The following is an 18,441-nucleotide window of genomic DNA, read 5'->3' as shown; positions in this document are numbered from 1 at the left end:
GTGCCGATTGGGGGCTCACCTGGTCTGCGCCTCGGGGATGATATCGTCCATCACCACGTAGACCATTGCTCCGGCTGCGAAGCCCAGGGCGTAGGGGAGGAGAGGCTCTGCCACCACCACGGCGAAGGCACCGAAGACGCCAGCCAAGGGCTCCACCATGCCGCTCAGCTGCCCGTACCTGCAAGGCAACGAGCCTGAAAGGTGCCACGCACCCCGGGAAGCCCCCCACGGGGGGCACGGAGGGGTTGCAGCAGGGGGCACGGGGTCCTCCCCGGTGCCACCGTGTCCAGGAGGAGGTCAGACGCTGTCCTGCACAGACCAAGCCCCCTGGGTCACTCTCGACAGGGGATGATGAGAGTGATTTGAGCAAACCCCGCTGATTTTTCCAGGCTGGGAATTGAGGCACCATCCGGTTCCTTCCCCCCCCAAAACATCTCTGCGGGGTTTGGGGATCCAGGTCGCAAGCAGGACTGTGTCAGCGAGGAAAAATTTGCAACCAGCACAGCTCAGTCCCCAAAAGGACACCTGGCCACAGCCTCGCCGCTCTCCCCCCTCCTCGTTTTCTTTCCTTCTGGGGCTGTTTTAATGAACGAAGCTCCCCCAGCCCAGGGGAGCTCCCTTCCAGCAGCAGCCCTGGTGCAAGTCCCAGCCCTGGCTGCGTTGGCCGAAATGGAGGGGGGTGGGAGGGAAAGAAAACAAAGCCCCCCCCCTGCCCTCCCATCCATCACCCGGCCGAGCACACGTGCACGGGCAGGAACGCGGCCCTGCGCCTGCAGAGTTCATGCCCTCGGCTTTTTCACCTCAGGGGAAAAGGAGAAAAACAAAGTGGGTTTGAAACGCAGCCCAGAGCAAAGTGAGAGAAAAACCCAAACCAAAACAAAACCCCCCAAAAAAAAAATAAAAATAAAAATAAAGACTTTTGGGGGCAGGATCTGGGAGCTGAGCGCAGGCACTGCTCAGCCGGCCGAGCTGGGCTGGAGCAAAACCACGGGGACCAGGGCGAGCTGGGGGCTCGGGGCTGAGCTGGGGGGCACCGGGCAGCACCCCCTGCTCCCCTCCCAGGCTGCTGGCAGGTCTGCAGCTCAACATCAGCCCCAGAAAACCCTCCACGTTGAGCACAAAGACCATGGGAAGAGGCTCTTGGCCAACACAAACCCATCCCGAGGGCACCCCCAGGCAGATGATGAGGGGGAGCTGCTCGCAGGGTGCTGGTCCCGTGGGCTGGGGGCAGCTCTGCCTACCAGAACGCTTTCCAGGTGGAAAATCCCGCGCCACGTAAAGGCAGGCTGACGGCGAGGCCTTCGGGGAAGTTCTGGATGCCGATCCCGATCGCCAGGTTCCTGCCAAACAAAAGAGCACGCGTGGGGACCCGCAGCCCCCTCGGGTGGAAAGGACGGGCTGGGAACTGGAAAGAGAAAGGTGTGGTGAAAGATGTGCCTCTCTAATGCAAGCACAGCTCGCCCTGGGGCTGCTCGGGTGAATATTTAAGGTGAGCACTGCAGTGCACGGGGCCGATTCTGGGTGCGGAGCGGACTGCTGAAATAAGGCGAGCTCTCCAAACGATGCTGGAGGGGTTGGGGGCAGCAGGGAGGCACCCCAACAGCAGCCAGACCCCAACACGGTTGGGAAAGGGAGAGGGGAGAGGTCTGTCCGTCCGTAACGTAACCCAGGCTGCTGTGAGGACCAGTCCTAAGGCACAAAAGATAAAAAAGCCCGATAAAGGGGCTTACACGGGGAGGCACGGCAAACTTGAACTGCTGCATTTAGAGCCCCGCAGCCCCAGGGGCAGAAAACACGGGTCTTGGAGGGTTTGAAACCCAAGGGCAGCCAGGAGAGGTTTGGATGCTGGATGAGGATTTGTCCCTGGGGACCCCGAACTCGACCACCCCGGGGGGGCTCGGGCTGGGAGCCTCAAGGAGCCCCCGGCCCCTACCCGGCCCCAGCGGCGCCCTGCGAGGTCGGCGATTCCTCATCCAGCAGCTGAGAGCTCCCTTTGCTGCCCCAAACACTTGTTTCCCATTAGTAAAATAAGACTGGTGAGAAAAAGCTCTCCGGGTTGTTTAAACTTCTACCACGGTTTACAGAAGAGGGGAGGGGAAGGCGGGGGGGGGGGAGAGGCTGTGGGTTTCCCTAAGCAGGACAGGCTACTACAATCAAAAACATTATTCAAGGCAAAGAGAGAGGGAACGGAGGGGGAAAAACATCCCTTTTAGAAAACACTGGGGCCGCTGTCTGTGTGCTGGTGTGCTTTTTTTTTTTTGCTTTTTTTTTTTTTTTTCCCTCCTCCTTCCCTCGCCTTCACACAAAGCAGCTATTACCAGCCCCAACCACAACAAATTAATGGGGTGGGAGAGGGAAGTGTGAATGGAGGGGTCTGTACGGGAAGCAGCCCCGAGCTCCCCCCTCGCTGACCCCTTTGCTGTGGGGCTGCCCGGGCAGAGAGGCAGCCCCCAGGGGCACGAGGGAGGGAATTTAACCCAGGGGGAGACCCAGCAGGAGAAACGCAGCCGGGTGGGCTCGCCCCTGCCCTCCTCCTCCCCTCTCTGCCATGCACACCCCTTGGCGAACCCATGGGGGCTCCCTGAAAGCAGGAGCCAGCCCCAGCCCATGGCAGCACCGATGCCCACGGGGTCTGGGGCATCCTGGGGGAGTGGGCTCGGGGGTCATGGGCCTGCCTGGGGGAGGTAGAGGTGCTGGCAGGGAGGAAGGCTCGGGGAGAGAGGTGCTGCACCCACGGGGAGCAATGGTCACGCACCGCGGGTGCTCCGACCCCAAAAGGGACATGCCAGGGCCAGGTCACCCCCTTCCACCACCCCTCTGCGGGAAGCAGCCACGTGTCCCCTGCTCCAGGCCAGGTTTTAACCTGTTTTCCCAAAGAACATGGGTTTTCCCAAGGAATACAGGTGCAAAAACCCAAGGAACAGGGGGTGCAGGCATCGTGCCACAAGGGTGCCAGCCGTCGGGCGCAGACACAGCTCAAGCACGAGGCACTGCAGGAGGCAAAGGCCACCGGAGCCCCAACACCTTGCCCTGGGACATCCATGGGGGAGAAAGGACCTTCTGGGCTCAGCTTCAGGGTGACACTGTCCCCATGATGGCACCGAGCCCCTCAGAAGGGCTCCTGCTCCCCCAACCCACGCTCCCCACGTGTCCCAGCCCCGCGTTCCTCCAGCGCTTCCTAGCACCGCAGCTCTGCCTGAGCGCTTCGTGGGTTTTCGGGCTCCCTGAGCCTTTCCCAGAGAGGCTAATCCCATCAGGATGAGAAGGGCTCCGTGACAACACGGGGGCCAGGAACACACAACCCTTCCTATTTGCTCTGCCTCGGTTCGCTGCACCAAGGGCACCTCCGCTCGCCGCTCCGGGGCCACCTCTGTTTGCGCAGCGCGGCGGCTCGGAGATGTCCGGGTGCTCGGGCGAAGAAACCCAGCTCTGATGCCTCAAGCTGCGAACAAAACCCATCCCAGGAGACGTTCCTCTGGCCCTCGGCCGCCGATCCGCACACACCTCACACCTCGGCAGCTCCCGGCTACGCGCTGGGGAAGAAAGCGAGGGAGTCGCATAAAGCTGCATTGTGCGCGGGGAAAACAAAGGCGTCCTTATGACGGAAATAGGTGGGGATTCTTGGAAGGCTTCCCCCTGCTGCAAAGAAACACATTGTAAAACAGATGCACAAAGGCAGCCTGCAGCAGGAGGGCCGGGGGCCGTGCCTCCGGGTGCCCACGGGGCAGCGGGACGCAGAGGAGGTGGCGAGGAGATGAGGAGCTTTAGCCCAGGGGGCAGGCACAAAATGTTTAGGGACATTGGGGTGTCTAAAAGTGGGGCAGGGGGGAATAACTGGCACTGGGGTGCATGAAGCTGACCCTATTTTGTCTGATGGGTTGCCCGTGGCCAGCTAAAAGACGTTGTGCAGATGGGGAGGATAACCTTTAATGTACAAAGCGCGTTGATCTGAAAATAGAGGAAACCACACCAGACGCTGGGGATGCGCGTGCTCCTCCAGCAGCTCTCCACCAGCCCCCTGGCCAACGCAGAGAAGTCGCTCAGGTGTCTCTGCCACCTAGGGCACCAGGGCCTCAGGTGTCCTTCGAAATACCAAGGAGCAAGGAGCCAAAACGTGTTGGGAACGTTCCCTTTCCCAGTGCTCTGCCCTGAGTTCCCCAGCTGTGAAACGGGGCGAGCCCAGCGACGTGCCCCCTACCCCCTCCACCTGGGAGCAGGAGTGCTGGTCCCACGCACACCTCACACCTCTGCAGATGCCGGCAGAACCCAGCGGGGTAATTTTAAGGAAGAAAAGGTGAAATCTCGGGCACCAAGCTGAGTGTCAGTGAGGACCAGCTCCTCGTGGCAGGAGGGGAGCACCCGCGCCCCCCGGGGCCGTACCCCCGCTGGCTGCCAAGCGCCGCGGCACCACGCTGGGAGGCTCCAAGTTCACTTTCAAAAAAAAAAAAAAAAAAAGTTGGCATCTCCGCATATTTGCAAGGTCAAGGCACAGAAAGCCTTCTATAAGCCTAAACCCTTGTTTTCAAGGGCCTATTCTTTTACAAACTGATTATGAAAGCAGGCTACATATTCTTAACAAGCCCCTTTTCACTCCGGCTTTCAATTCCCTCCAGTGTATAATGTGCATGTGTATTCTTGCATGGCAGGCCCTTACATACTGTTTTGATTGTTATCGTCTTGCCATGAAAGGGCCGATTGTTTTGGGTTCCCGAGATTACATCACGGCTTCCCACTCGGGCTGCCCGTCGAGGTGTTTGATCAGGGCTCGCAGGTGGGAAGGAGCCTGCGGTGAGCGCGGGGCCCTGAGCGTTTCCCCATACCTGCCCTACCTGTTCAACGCAGCTGCCTCGGCACGCAAGCTCTGCCTGGGCTTTCCTGGCGCCTCTCACGCGAGGCAGGGATGCGGCGCTGAACCCATCCGACACCGGGAACCCGGGAGCCCTGAGCTGTCCTCCTGGGCAGCACGGAGACGGTCGGGCTGGCAGCCGCTGCGTAATTTGCCGGTTGCGCAGAGATACGGGAAGGTTGGGAGTTATACGGGGGTGAAAGGTGGAAAAAATAAGTGCCCTGGTTTTAATTTGGAAGTCATCGGCGGAGCTCTCAGCCGACCCGTGCAAGGAGCCTCGCAAATGGCACCGAGGACGGGCAGCGAAGCTGAAAGGAAGCGAAGGGAAGGGAGAAGTGGCAGGGAATAATTTGGGGCACAAACCAGTGCAAGAGGTGCAGAGCTCAGGAGGCAGGAAAGGGCAGGACGGGCGCACGGACGAATATCTCAAACTAAAACCACAAAAGCACAAGAAAACAGGCCTGATTTTGATGGGTTACGGAGGTTTTGTGCAAACCACCCTGCCAAGCTCATCGTGGGGCTCTGCTCCAGCACCCACGGGGCTCCCGGGGCTGCTCGCAGCCACCTCAGCACAAACACCTGCGAGATGATTTCCCTCCTCGGAGGGTCAAGGAAGGGCTTTCACCACCCCGTGCGTGCACCCAGGGCAGTGACAGGCACAGCCCCGGCCCTGCTGGGTTTGTGACCCCCCCGTGCCACTTCTTGCCCCTCTTCCAAGCCCCCAGCCGGGGCTGTGCCGCACGGGCTGCGTCCCATCTGCTCGCCTGGCCCCCGGCCAGCCTTCAATACCCAGGGCTTCAATACCCGGCAAACATTTACAATTTTAGGAAATTTTTACCCTTAATTCATCCCCAAGGCACGCACGCCAAGTTCAAAGCCGTAAAACCCGCTCGCTCTCCTCCGAGCGCGCCAACCGGGACGTGAACTTGAGCTGAAGAGCACGAAATTCCTCGGCTTCCACGGGGCAAATCCCTGGTGTCAGGCAGAAAAGGGGAGGCAGGCGAAGGAGCAGGGCTGCAGGGAGGGGATACGGATGCCACCACCATCCCCTCTTGCAAAACGCCCGCTCACAGCAGGCTCGGGGACCCCCCGTGCCCCCCACGTGGCCGTATCCTGCAGACCTGGGATGTTCGAGGTCAAAGAGCTCAGAGCCAGCCCAAAGCTTTTTCTGCTTGGTTATGGTCGGCTCGCATCCACAGCCCGATTACACCGGGGGGGTCCTGTTGTCTCGGGGCCGTTTATTCCCCTGGGGGTTGAGAATCTGTGCTCTTATCTGCCCGCTTATTTACGTCCCTGTTTGATTTATGAGTCAGCCTCACGCACGGGGTAAAAGTTCACGTCTCCCCCTACCCGCGGCGCACAAAGCCGTGGCTCACGGCTCCGTGCCTTCCTGCTCTCCTCTCTTTCGCTGGGTTTTGACCCCAGCAGGGGGTGAAAACAGCTCAGGGAGGCTCGACCTGCACCCAGCTCCCCTCAGAGCCCCTGTAAACCACACCTGATTGCTCAGGATCCTGCCCACAGAACCAAACCTGACCTGGCTGCGGCTGCGTGCTGGCAAAGCGAGCAGGAGATGGACCTGGGCTCACAATTGCACTAATTCTGCTCATCCTGGAGGCGTGTAATGAAACTCAGGACCCAGCACAGCCTGCACCACGGACAAATCTCCATTTGCACAGTTGGGATCTACCTAGATAAAAAGTTAAAGGATGTTTGTGAGCAGCTCAGAGCGTAACTCCCCGGAACGCCACCGCGGCGCTGCCGGGCGCAGCGTTGGCAACTTTCACCCTGAGGTGCTCTCTTGTGCACGGAATGATGTTACACCTTTGTACAGGGAAATGCCAGAAATAACCTGAGCTCGGCTCCCTGCTCCGCTGTGCTTTGGGAAAAGCAAAATTTGGAGTGTTTTACGGTTGCCCTTTCACACGCTGGGTGCTCTGAGCAAAGAAATAAATGCTTAAGATCACCAAATGCTCGCTTCAAAGTGAGCAATCTGTTCTCAAATATGTTCTTTTCCAAAATCTCCCTTTGAGATTGAAGGAAAAGCATAAAGAAAAAGAAATTCAGCCCCAGGAAAGGCAGAAGGAGGCTTGGGGCAGGCTGGGCTGCAGAGGACATTGCAGCATCGGCTGCCTTGGGGCACCGCAGCTGCCCTGGCTCCCTAAATCCATGCTCCTTGCCATCAGCACCCTGTGGCACCCAGCTCATCGTGTGGCACCCCGCTGGGGATTTTAGCCAAACGTCACCAGTTACCAAATGGTGTCCAGCCAGATGTGTCCATGTGTCAGTTTGGGAAGGGCTGCAGAGCACCAGAGGACGCAGCACCCATGGGATCACCGTCCCGCAGCCTAGGGATGGTGCCTGCAAGCAGGGGGTGCTCTGGGGGTGGGTGGTGAGGACAGCCTGGGGCAGAGCAGAGCAGGAACAGGGCTCTGGGCATCCTGGCTCACCCCGAGCTCGTCCCCACCTGGGTTAGGGCTCTGCAGGGTCCTGGCCATGCCCCGGCTGCACCCCGTTAGCAGCCTCATGGAGCCGTTTGGCCCCAAAAATTGAAAAACCATCACCTTGGGGCAGAAATCCTCATTGCTCTTCCCATCCCCGTGTCCCTGCTGCCACCCCACAGCCAGCACCCAGCACCCACATGCACTGATCCAGCTCCACAGCACCCTAAGGATGGGAATTGTGCTTGAATCTGACCCCCAGCTGACCGCAACGTGAGCCAGGGCCCCTTCCTCCACCTCAAAATGTTTGGTTTGGGGCTATTTTTAAATACCCTAAGAAGACCCCAACACAAGACCTCATTAACTCTGTTTCACATAGCTCAGAGCTGCAGAAATGCCCACCCAAATTTGATTTTTTTTTTAAATATTCATATAAGCACGCCCATAAATAAAGCGAATTTAATGATGTGGCTGCACTGATCGCGGGTAGGGCTAGAGATGGAGGGAGATACAGACCCTTATAAAGGCTCTTAAAATATTTTTAAAAATTGAACACGCAGAAGCCGGGTGGTCCGAAAGCAGGGCTGGGATTAGGGCCCACCTATAAAAATTCCCCATAACACCTGCCAGTTAACATTTACAGCTTCATACAAACCCGCCAACCCTCTCCCTTTTGTACAATTCCTTAAACCATCAGCACATCAAAAATGTGACATGGTGTAGAGATCTCAGCACAGAGCAACAGCTGGGGTGGCAGAAGCATTTGGGGGAATTATTTAATTTTTATCTTTGCTCTGTTCTCCAGTTCCCGTGCACAACAGGCTCGGCAGCCAGCGGCACGCACGGCCCCGATCGCTTACGGGGAACAAAAGCCTCGAGCACGGCGAGGAAGGGCGGACAAATTGGGTGAATAAAGACCCGATTCTTCCCCGCTGAGAGATGCCAAAGCCCAGCTCTGCAGAGGTAGGCACGGAGCTGGGTTTGTATCTCGCTCCTCGTCTCCTGGCCACCTGAAGCGGCGCCGGGACGGAGCTCGGTCCCTGGATGCGGCTGGGAACAGGCAAAGGGATGACAGACGGACAGACGGATGGATGGATGAGCTGGGCTGGGGGCAACGGGACCCCAAGGGTGCTGCCACCCACTGCAGGAGGCTCCTCGGCTGCTGGCTGCCCCGCTGGGGCTGTGGGGGAAATGGGGGATGGCCGGGGGATGGATGAGCACCGGGGGATGGATGAGCAGCAGAGGATGGATGAGCACCAGTGGGTAGATGAGCACCAAGGGAATGGATGAGCATCATGTGTCCGTGCTTCCACGCTGCTGAGGATCAGCACCAGAAGCTAAGAGCAAAATTAAAAGCAGGGGCACGTTTTCTCCTCTCCCCTCCCCTGCAACATCGCCGCTAAAATGCACCGGGGGGGGGGAGAGTGTGGAAAAGCCCCAGCGCGGCTCCTTTATGCAGCCCCAAAACCTGGAACTAAACAATTTACTAACAGATGTAGCCATAAAAGGCCCCATTATCGCATCTTGTACAGTAACAATGTCTTCATTCAAGTCGCTTCCCCTCCTCTGAGGGTTTATTTTTAAACCGTGCTGCTAAAGAGAGGAGCAGGCCACTGCGGAGGCAAAGCGCGAGCCTCTCGCTCAAAGTGAGCCTTGTTTGGCATTATCTTGATAAGATAAACAGGGATAATGGCTTTTTCTTCCCCTGCTCTTTTCTTTGCCCTCTCTCGTGTATTTTAACGCGAGCAGGAACTGAACCAGAGCGCTTTGCAGATCAAAGCTGGGCAGAGCCCTTCGCGGGAAGGGGCAGGAGAGCACCAGGTTTCCAGGCTTGAACCTGGGTTTGGGGTGGGAGTGGGGCCCTGACACCCACCCAGGGCCCCCCTGGGAGCAGGCAGCAGCTCCTGGCATGGCCCCAAAGCCGAGCATCCTCCGAGGGGCACCCCAAAGGAGAGGGCACCCCCTCGGTCCCAAAGCGGGGCCGGGAAGCGCAGCGGAGCAGGTGGCGAGGCTCCCCGGTGGCGCTGGGGATTTGCTCTGTCAGGAGCCCCCGACTCCTCCCCAGGGCGAATTTTTGGGGAGTGAGTCCAGGCATCAAACAAGCCCTCCAGGCACAGCTTATGCAAGAGAAGATGACTCAGAGTGGCGGGGTATGAACACCTGGAGGGCAGGGACAAAAAGCACCGGGAGGCTGCGGGGAAGAGGAGGAAGGGAGGAAGCTGCCGGGAAAGGGAACAGATACAAAGGAGCCCCCAGGTCTCCAGAGATAGCAAGGATGATAGCAAAGGACACAAAGGTCCGTGTCATCCCTCAGGATCTGCTCCCACAGTGCCCACCAGGGGAGGAGAGGCAGGCAGCCACTGCACAGACCAACAAATACGGGTTGCAGAAGGCACCCGGCCCCACGAGCATCCTTCACAAGCAAACCCAGCCTCCGGGCTTTTGAAGGACCAGGAAAATGTTTGCGCTTTGCTCCCAATGCAAGGACTGCAAAATGAGGTCTCTGCTCCATCCCTGCACCTCTTTGCATCACAGACTGAGCAGCAAAGCTCAGTGAGACCCCGGCTTTAACGTCCTGGCCCTGCAATGAACTGGAAAGCAGAAGGAGCAGTGTGGGGAGCAGCTCCAGCAGCCCAAGCTGCGGCGCTCCAGTTACCCCAGTCAGGCACCAGCTGGGACCAGCACTGCCCAGGTCCATCCACACGACTCCTGACCATCCGGGCACTGCAGAGAACAAATGTTTTCCTGGCACAGAAAACATCTGGTAGCTCTGAAGGCAGCTCAGCGAGAACACCACAGGCCACAGAGGTTTCCCTCTGCAGGTTTGTGCCCTGAGCACCCGTGGAGGTTTCCTTCCCGCTCACCATGCACCATAACGAGGAGCTGCTCTGAGAGAGGCTGAGCGTGTCGGGAATAATCTGCATTATTCGTGCAGATTTCACTTCCCAGGAACAATTTTTCTTGGACGTAGGATTAATCCAGAACACCACGGCCAGTCTGGCTTCTGCTTATCACCGCGAGACCTCGCTGTGCCGCAAACCCAGCGCCTCGAAGTCCTGCAGTGCCTCCAAACAGCAACCGGGAAACTCCATCCCAAAGGACAAAAGCTCCTGTGAAAGGCATGGAGAGGAGCAAGAGAAGGGCGAGACACTGCCTGACACGTTTCACACATATTTGTAAACAGATCACCCTTGGGGAAAGCGACTGGAGCCTGCCTTGTCTTGCTTTCCAGCCAGAGCTCGCTTCCCAGCCAGCCGCTTCCTTCTTCTCATGACCAAGAAGCTCCTTAATATCTGTTTACAACAAAACGCTGTTTTCTGAAGGGCAGAGAGCTAGGAGGATTTTGCAGGAGGGCATTTCTTTATCTGCTCTGCTGCTTGGGCAGGTGAGCGTGGGGCATCTTTCCCGGCACAACCCCAGGAGCAAGGGGAGCGCCCTTTCCGGACACCCATGCCACCTCATTTAATTAAGCTGAGATCTGCTTTGCTGCAAAAAACATGCATTTGTGCTCCCAAAGCACCTTCGCAGAGGTTGGGACATCCTCACCACCAGCACACTGAGCACCTCCCTGCTGCCACTCACAGCACGGGGCAGCAGCTCCCGAGCCCTCGCGGTTAATTAGCAGCGATGAGAATTGCGCCCGAGGAGCCACCAGGCACCCGTGCCTGCTCCAGGGACGCAGGAACGGGCGTCCTGTGTAGACTGAGAGGCTGCAGCAAACATTTTGGGGGTCACCAGCACCTTCCAGGCTTTCCTCTTCCCCAGAGCGACAGAAAGCTCACCCCGTTACGTCTCCGGCCAAGTCGGGAAAGACAAGCTCCCTCGGGACACCACCCCGGGTAGGTAACCACCGCTCAATAATAACCATATCCCTTCAGGACAGGTTCATTAAAAGGTGCTTAATGAGCATCTCGCAACAATTTTGTTTTGTAACCAGAGGCCCCAACGCGGTGCCTGGGGAAGGAGCAGCCCGGCTGGAGAATGCGCATTTGTCTCGGAGCTGGGGGGCCGTGGAATTCCCCTCCCAGCCCCACCTCGCGCTACCAGAGGTGTTTTTTTTTCCCCATTAGGTGTTCCCGTGCACATCCTCCATCTGATAAAGAGGCCAGCAGCGAGGAGCCGACCCCACATTTCGATCCCACCCGAGCTTTCTGAGCTCCACCGCCGATCTGTTCATGAGCAGGAGCCGGAGATCGTGCGTGTGCGAAGGGCAGAGAAACACCCAGCGTGTCTTCTGCTGCCCCAGCCCACAATGATCCCCATTCATCCCAAGAAAACACAGTATTAAATTTTTGCCTGGTTTCAATCTCCGTACATTAATCAAGCCTCAGCTTTTTTTTTTCTCTTTTCTTTTTTTTTCTTTTTCATTTTTTTTTCTTCCCAGCCTGAGAGATGCAGCGTGGGAGGCACGGGGCTGTCCCATGAAATAATATTTTCCAAGCCGCGCTCAAAGCCTGCCCGTCAAACCCGAAGCCTCCTTCTTTCTGGCTGCTTTACCAGAGCTGGACAGGAAACAATCCGCGGGCACAACAGATCGAAACCCGGCCGGCGTTCCCAGCATGGAGCCGATGAATGGGAACCATTGTGCTGCAGGGGAGGGAACATCCCCGTCGGCATCGGGGGAAAACTGCAGCTGTCTGCAGCGCCTGCACACGCACACACGGGCGTCCTGCAGCTGCACGGGAGAGCTCCCGGAGCAGCTCGGTGGCACGGTGTTTCAGCAGCACCACCAGGCACTTCTCCCACTCCTTACGGTGAACCCCGTGGGATTTGTGGGCTCTGGTGCTGCCGAAAAGGAGGGATCGGGACCTTTCCAAGGCGCTTGGGCTCTAACCGAGATGCGCTCCCCAGGTGATGTGGCCACGGGTGCCTTGTCCCCAGGTGGGTCCCAGCCCCGGCAATGCCCAGGGGACACGAGGTGGGGCACCCCGAGCCCTCTCCCAGCACTAAGCTCAGGGCACGAGTCCAAAAAAAGAGGGCTGAGGTTCAGCTGAGCAAACCCACAGCAGAAAGCATCTCCCTGGTTCCTGGAGGTACCCGGCCTCGTCCTAGGGCAGTTTTACCCCAAAACATTTTACCCCTACACCATTTTTAACCTCTCTGACTTCTTTGCATCCCCAGCACCACGTCAGGACCTGGTGTCCGCACCGCACATGCTAATAACAAAATATTTCAACCTATTTTTCACGTTTTTAGCCCTTTATGTACGCACAGGCCTGCAGGAGCTCGGCTGTTACCACCTAGTGCCCAGCAGGAGAGGAGCAGCAACCGCACACAGACGGGGGCAGCTCGGCCACAGCTCTTCCCTGGGGTCCCACGGGGCAAACCCGAGACCCCCTCGCTCTGCCCGCGGGCACCCAGCAGGAACAGGGGCTGAAAAACGCTGCTGTGGTTCAACTTCTCTTCCCTTTTATAAAAAAAAATAATATTTTCTGGCACGAACTGTCCCTTGTGACTGGACTTAGCCCCGGGCCACGACAAAGGCAGCTTTCTTACCGAGTTTGAGGGCTGCAGGGCACCATGGCCCCAGGGCTCCCACGTTGCAGCCCGTGGAAATGGGAAGGAGCCGTGGTGCCGGGCACTCAGCACCAGCCTGCTGCGTGCAGGGGGCAGAGGGAGCCTGGGGAAAACCACAGAGGGCCGAAGAGATGGATGTTGAGGGCAGGGAGAGAAGGCAGCCAGGTAAGGAGCGCAGTGCGCAACGTGTGCCTGCAAAGATCCCAGCACAAAGCTCGCCGCCGTCATCTTTCAGCATCTCCGAGGTTTTCCAGCCTTAATAACCACCTTTCAGCCTATGTTTAAAATCCTACACGCCGACGACAATCAAACAGCACCGGGGCTGGGAGATGAAACGCCCAGAAGCTACGCCCCCGCAGAACGGGAGACGGGGAGGGGGAGCCCCCGGCACCCACGTTCGAGGTGGGAGCAGCGACACCGCCCGTCAGGGCACACAGCATCCCGAGGGATTTTCTCCCCCGGGGATGGGGTGGAGGAAAACCAGCTCCTGGTGCCCATTCCCCAAGGAATTCCCCTCCCTGCCAGCCCCAGCCATTGCTGCAGGCAAAACCCTCATGGGACGGGGGGCTGAGGGACCCCCAGCATCCTTTGGCTTAAAAAAAATAAACGATGGTCACTAAAGCGGGAGGTTTTGTCCTCTAAAATGCACGCCAGGGGCTTGGAGTGAGGGAGACCACCCTGCACCATGATGCCAGTGGATGGAGATGCCAGGAGCAGCCCCGGACCCCCTGGCTGTGACCCTGATACCAGCTGGCACAGCCCCGTGTCCTGCAGCGTGCCCGTGGGGACACAAGGACTCGGCCCATTTTGCTCTGGGTGGCTCCAGCCCCAGCTGGTTCCTTTTAAATCAGCCACACGAGGCGGGGAGGTTTGGTTAGGATTTTTTTTCCCCTCCCTCTGCTTCATGCAAAGAGAAGAGGGAGGGGGGGGAACAGAGGTTTTTTAAGCCCCGGCTGCCCTCCTTTTTACCTTCCTGCCTGGAGGGCAGCCAGGAGCAGCTCGCTCCTCCCTGCGCACATCTGGAGGGGTCGTGTCCCCTGCCCAGGGCTCGCCGTGCTCCCCGGCCACCCAAAACGGGCACAGCTCCTCCTGCACAGACCCTGCTTCGTCCTGAGTGGCTGTGTCCAGCCCTGGGATCATTCACAGCGTGCTTATAACCGCAGGGAATGGGGCCAACCAGCCTGGGGATGCTCTGCAGGGCTCAAAGGGACGGGACATGGAGCGACCCAGCGCGTGCTGAGGACCAAAACGGGTCCTGGCCCCGCAGCACCCGGAGGCTCCTTCACCCTGAGCTTCTCCTGGCATCCCCACACCAGTATCACTGAAAATCTGCCCAGTCCTGGCAGGCCAGCAGCACTCAGATGTTGCTCCAGGCGCCTTACACCCTACCAGCAGCTTAAACATGCTCTGATAAAAGCCCTCGGCGCGCCACCCGTGGGGACGCAGCGGGGACAGGCAACCCCTGCCCAACCACAGGAGCACAGATCTTCGCACACTGATGCAAAAAAAAAGGGGCTTTGCTGCGGAGATGTCTGAGATTCCTGCACAGCCCCTTGTTCTGCAGCCCCTTTCCAAGCAGCTGAGCCCAAGGAGCGGAGCAGGAACGGGCTGCGCACGCCCGGGGGCAGCAGAGCAGCGCGGAGCCGCGGCACCGGGATGCTCCCGAGCCCCCCGAGGAGCTGCGGGGCGTGCAGAAGCCCCAAGAGTGCTCCTGCAGGGACGGGGCAGGACCCCAATGGAGCCTGGTGGCTGAGGCAGGCACCCTGCTTTACCAGCCGCAGCTCCGAGCACGCTGCTCCCACGCAGATCTCGCTCAAGAGATGCCCAAGAGCGCAGAGGAGTGGCACAGCACCTACAGCCTGCTTTTCTTCCCGCTGTGCTTTGCAGAACAGCTGGCACCCTCCCCTTTTTCATAATTCCCTCTCTGCACACACGCTTCTTAAACGCAAAGCTAACAGCTCTGGGAACAGCCCTTGGGGATGCCGCGGGGACGCACATCCCCCGAGCCCTACGGCGAGCTGGAGAGAGCCCAAGCTCCCCGCGAGGTTTCGCCCCGCTGGGGGAGATGCAATCAGTCAGCATCCATCGGTGCCGGCAGCGCTTCCCAGAGCCAGCCAGCATCTCTCCATCCAGCAAGGAAAGTCCTCTGGCAGCACGGGAAGCCACAGGGAGCCTTGGGAACATCCACCCGCCACTGCGTCCCCAGGCGCTTCCGTCCTGGAGGGCTCCGAACGCGTCAGAGCCTTCCAAAACGCTCTCGCACGACCCAAGGTTGGAAGTAATAAACCTTCCTGAAAGGCAGCTCGCATCAGCTGCAGCTCAGGGCGGCAGTAACGCAGTTAGTCACAGCCAAGGGGGGGTAGAAACGACGGCAGAAGGGAGGAGGGAAACTGAGTCACGCATCTGTCTCATCGCGACGCTATTTTTAACGTAATGGACACGAGGGAGGGCATTGCTGTCACGTCCCCACAGTGCCAGGGCTGACCTTGGGCAATTTCCTCTTCAAATGTGTCAGATTTCCCTCCGTTTCTCACGTTAGAGGTGGAATCGTGTTGGGTTTGAGCTGGTTTTTAAGCCCTGTAACGCAGCGGGGCCATCTCACCAGGTTTCCAAGCCGCGATCCCACGCGCTTGGTACTCAAACTGGAACAACTCAAGTGCTGGGCAGAGAGGGGCAAAGCTGGGCTGGGCCAGAGCTGCTCTGCTCTCCTGCAGTTTTGGGGTGCTCACGTCCCTGTCACATCTCTCGTGGCCCCACAGACCCTGGGGCTTTGTCCCCTTTTGTCCCTGGCACCCCGGGGACCCCACACCGCTCGCCTCTCCGAGAGCTGGCGACAACAACTCTTTATTCCTGGATATTCGCAAGCAGCTTCCCGGAGGAGAAGCCACGCGAAGCGACTTTTGTTCTGCCCGCAGCTGACAATGATAGACAGATTGATGGCAAGCAAGTTATTTTGTCTCCTCTCGCAGCTGACAAAATTTGCGCTGGTATTTTCCCGGTCCAGACCCCACCTTTCATCTGACATGATTAATGCTGCTGGAAAGACAGAGAAAGAGCCAGCTGCTTCTGCCTGCTGAGCTTTCGCCGAGCAGCTGAGAAAAAGTGTCCTTTTGTTCCAGCATCTCTGGAGCCTCTGCAGACTTTCTGAGCAGCCTTTTATTGCGAAAGGTTAGGGAAATGTGGCTGCTGGGGCTGGCATATTGTGCCGTGCTCAGCGCAGATCTGGGTGCTCGCCCGGGGCAGCGTGGCCAGCACCAGCCCGTGCCCTCGGTGGGGTCCCCATCCACTGCAGAGGTGCCAGGGGCATAAGCCACATGCTCGCTTTGCTCCTGTCCCTTCCAGGTTCTGCCTCTTTGCTTGGTCTTTGTGAACACGGCAGGGGATGCTGACAGCCTGGGGGGGTGGCTGAGGCTCCCCACGCAGCCCTGGGGTCCCTCAGATCTCACCTGGCAGCACGGAGGTGGCTGACACACAACTGTGCTTCCATCGCCTGCCAGAGGGGCTGGGAAGGGCATTGATCAGGCTGAACACACCGCGTCCCCCCCCGCCGCCCTAAATACATTATAATGCAGGTCTAGGAAACAAGCCTCAGAGATAAAATTCAAAGAGAAAAATAAAAGCACTCGGTGAGAGCGCACGGAGCGCTGTGCGCACCTCCCTGCCTCTCTTTGTGAGGCCAGCAGCCCCTCAGCAGCCCCAAACTCACAGAGAGGCACCCACAGGAGGGTGCTGCATCCAACCCATGGGGTGCCAGCAGCAATTCCAGAGCCAAGCAGCTCCTGCGGCTCCAATTCTCACCAGGCGTCCTCATTTCATCCTTACCTGCACCACCACCGCTCGTCCTTGCTCGCTGTCACCTTTAAACTCTCACTGCTGGCCCTAAGGCACTTGCCCAGCAAACATTTCCCTGCCCCCTCGTGCTGGTTCAGCCCCCAGAAGCAGCAGGAACGGAGCTGCTATAACCTGCCTCCTTTCCATCCCTTTTTCCAGCACCATTTATCCGCCCAGCGATGCAGAAACAAAACCATTTCAGACACCAGGCATCACTGACAGAAGGGTTTTTCCCCACCTGACAAGCACAGAGGCTTCAAAAATTCATCTGCAACGGGAACTCCTCCTGCCCCCTCTGCCCACACGTGTGCATCAGACAGGAGACAACCTCCAGGAGATGAAGACGGGCACAAAACCTCTGACACGTGGTGCAGGAGCGGCGTTGTGCCTTACCTGGCGCTCTGGAAGGTGGCAGATGCTGATTTTCCAACAGCCCCGAATCCAACGCCCACGGCCAGGCCCTCTGAAACGGGAAGGAGAAAAAACACCACGGTCAGATCCTGCAGCAGCCCCAAGGCCGTCCCTCCTCCTGCCCTCAAACGGAGAGCAAAGCAGCACAGGCAGGGGAGCAGAGCCCCGGGTCAGCTCATCACCCCTCTCATTTTAATCCAAGTTCTTTGCAGATCCACCTGATAGCTGTCTGAGCGATGAGGGTGGATCTGCACCACGCCATGGGGGTGCCACAGACCCCAGCACGGTGATGGGAAGCTCTGGGCACGCAGATTCGTGCTCCCACTGTGAACCCGACACAGCGCAGGGGTCTCTTGGGGAGCTCACACAGAGCAGAGATTTCTGTATTTGCATGGGACAGGAAAAAAACACAATGCCCAGCAGCTAAAATGCCATTTTGATAAGGAGCAGAGCAGAGCAAAACACCCACATAAAGGCTGAGGCTGGGCAAAGCCCTCCGCAGAGCCGTGCACAACGCGGTGCCATGAGGGAGCTTTGCAGGAGAGAAAAAAACTTCTCCTTACAGCCCCGGGGGTGATGATCATCCAGGAGCAGGCTCCCAGCAAGAGATTTCTGTGTCCTGTGCCGAAATTTGGGCACGCCGCCTTTACAGACAGTCCAAAAGGCAGGAGGAAACCCAAACTCTGCAAGACATCACAGCCAGCCCCAGAGGAAAGAGCCAGAGGTGGAACCAGGGCACGGGGCAGGGCAAGCCCTCCCCATCCTCCCCGCTCCCTCCTTGCCCTTTCTGCTCCCCCTCTGAAACTTTTCTGACCCTCCTGGTGCTGGAACAGCTCCCTCGAACCTCCCAGAGAACCCCTCCTTCGAAGGAGGTGTCCAAACGCTGCCACGTCTGCCTCTGTTGGAAATTCAGGCTTTGTTCCTGCAGCTTTTCTGGCATCGCTCCCCTCCCAGTCAGGCGGGGGGGAACCAATCCAGGATGAAAAACGAACCCGTTTGCGTGGCTGGATGCTGGAGAGGGCTCGCCAGCCTTCCAGGAGGCAATTACCTGCTCCGACAGCCACGCAGGGGGCAGCAGGGACTGCTCGGAGGCACCTTCAGACAGGTTGAAAGTCCCACGGCGCGTGCCTGTGCGCTCCAGGACGAGGTCTCAGAGGAACAGGCCTGTGTAATGTTTGTGGTCTTCTGGATTTCCAGTTGCCTTGGAAACACCCCACAAAAGGCAGCGCCGACTCTCCTTATCAGCATTTGCATCCTCTGCTCCCGGAGTCACAACGCGCCACAAGCCCCCGGAGCCCAGATCCGAGCTCGGTGCCGAGGCTTAGGATGGAGACGGGGAACACGGCCCCGAGAACCAAAACCCTACGTGCAGGTCCCTAAATCCTGAGCGTCCCTAAA

General features: G+C 58.5%; 1 protein-coding gene across 2 annotated transcripts in view; it reads right to left on the bottom strand.

The window, feature by feature from the left end:
• The window catches only part of SLC39A11 (solute carrier family 39 member 11), a 77,870-nt gene that overhangs the window by 1,796 nt on the left and 57,633 nt on the right, over window positions 1–18,441 (bottom strand). For both annotated transcript variants that reach the window (XM_082775177.1, XM_082775178.1), the window contains exons 7-9: window positions 17,026–17,095; window positions 1,242–1,340; window positions 20–178 (exon numbers count right to left, since the gene is read on the bottom strand). In XM_082775177.1, the coding sequence (XP_082631303.1) occupies window positions 20–178; window positions 1,242–1,340; window positions 17,026–17,095 (328 nt within the window). The remainder of the gene's footprint in view (window positions 1–19; window positions 179–1,241; window positions 1,341–17,025; window positions 17,096–18,441) is intronic.

Source organism: Aythya marila, assembly GCF_965140915.1.
Source record: "Aythya marila genome assembly, chromosome: 18".
NCBI classification, from domain to species: Eukaryota; Metazoa; Chordata; class Aves; order Anseriformes; family Anatidae; genus Aythya; species Aythya marila.
This window is presented reverse-complemented; position numbering and strand designations above follow the sequence as displayed.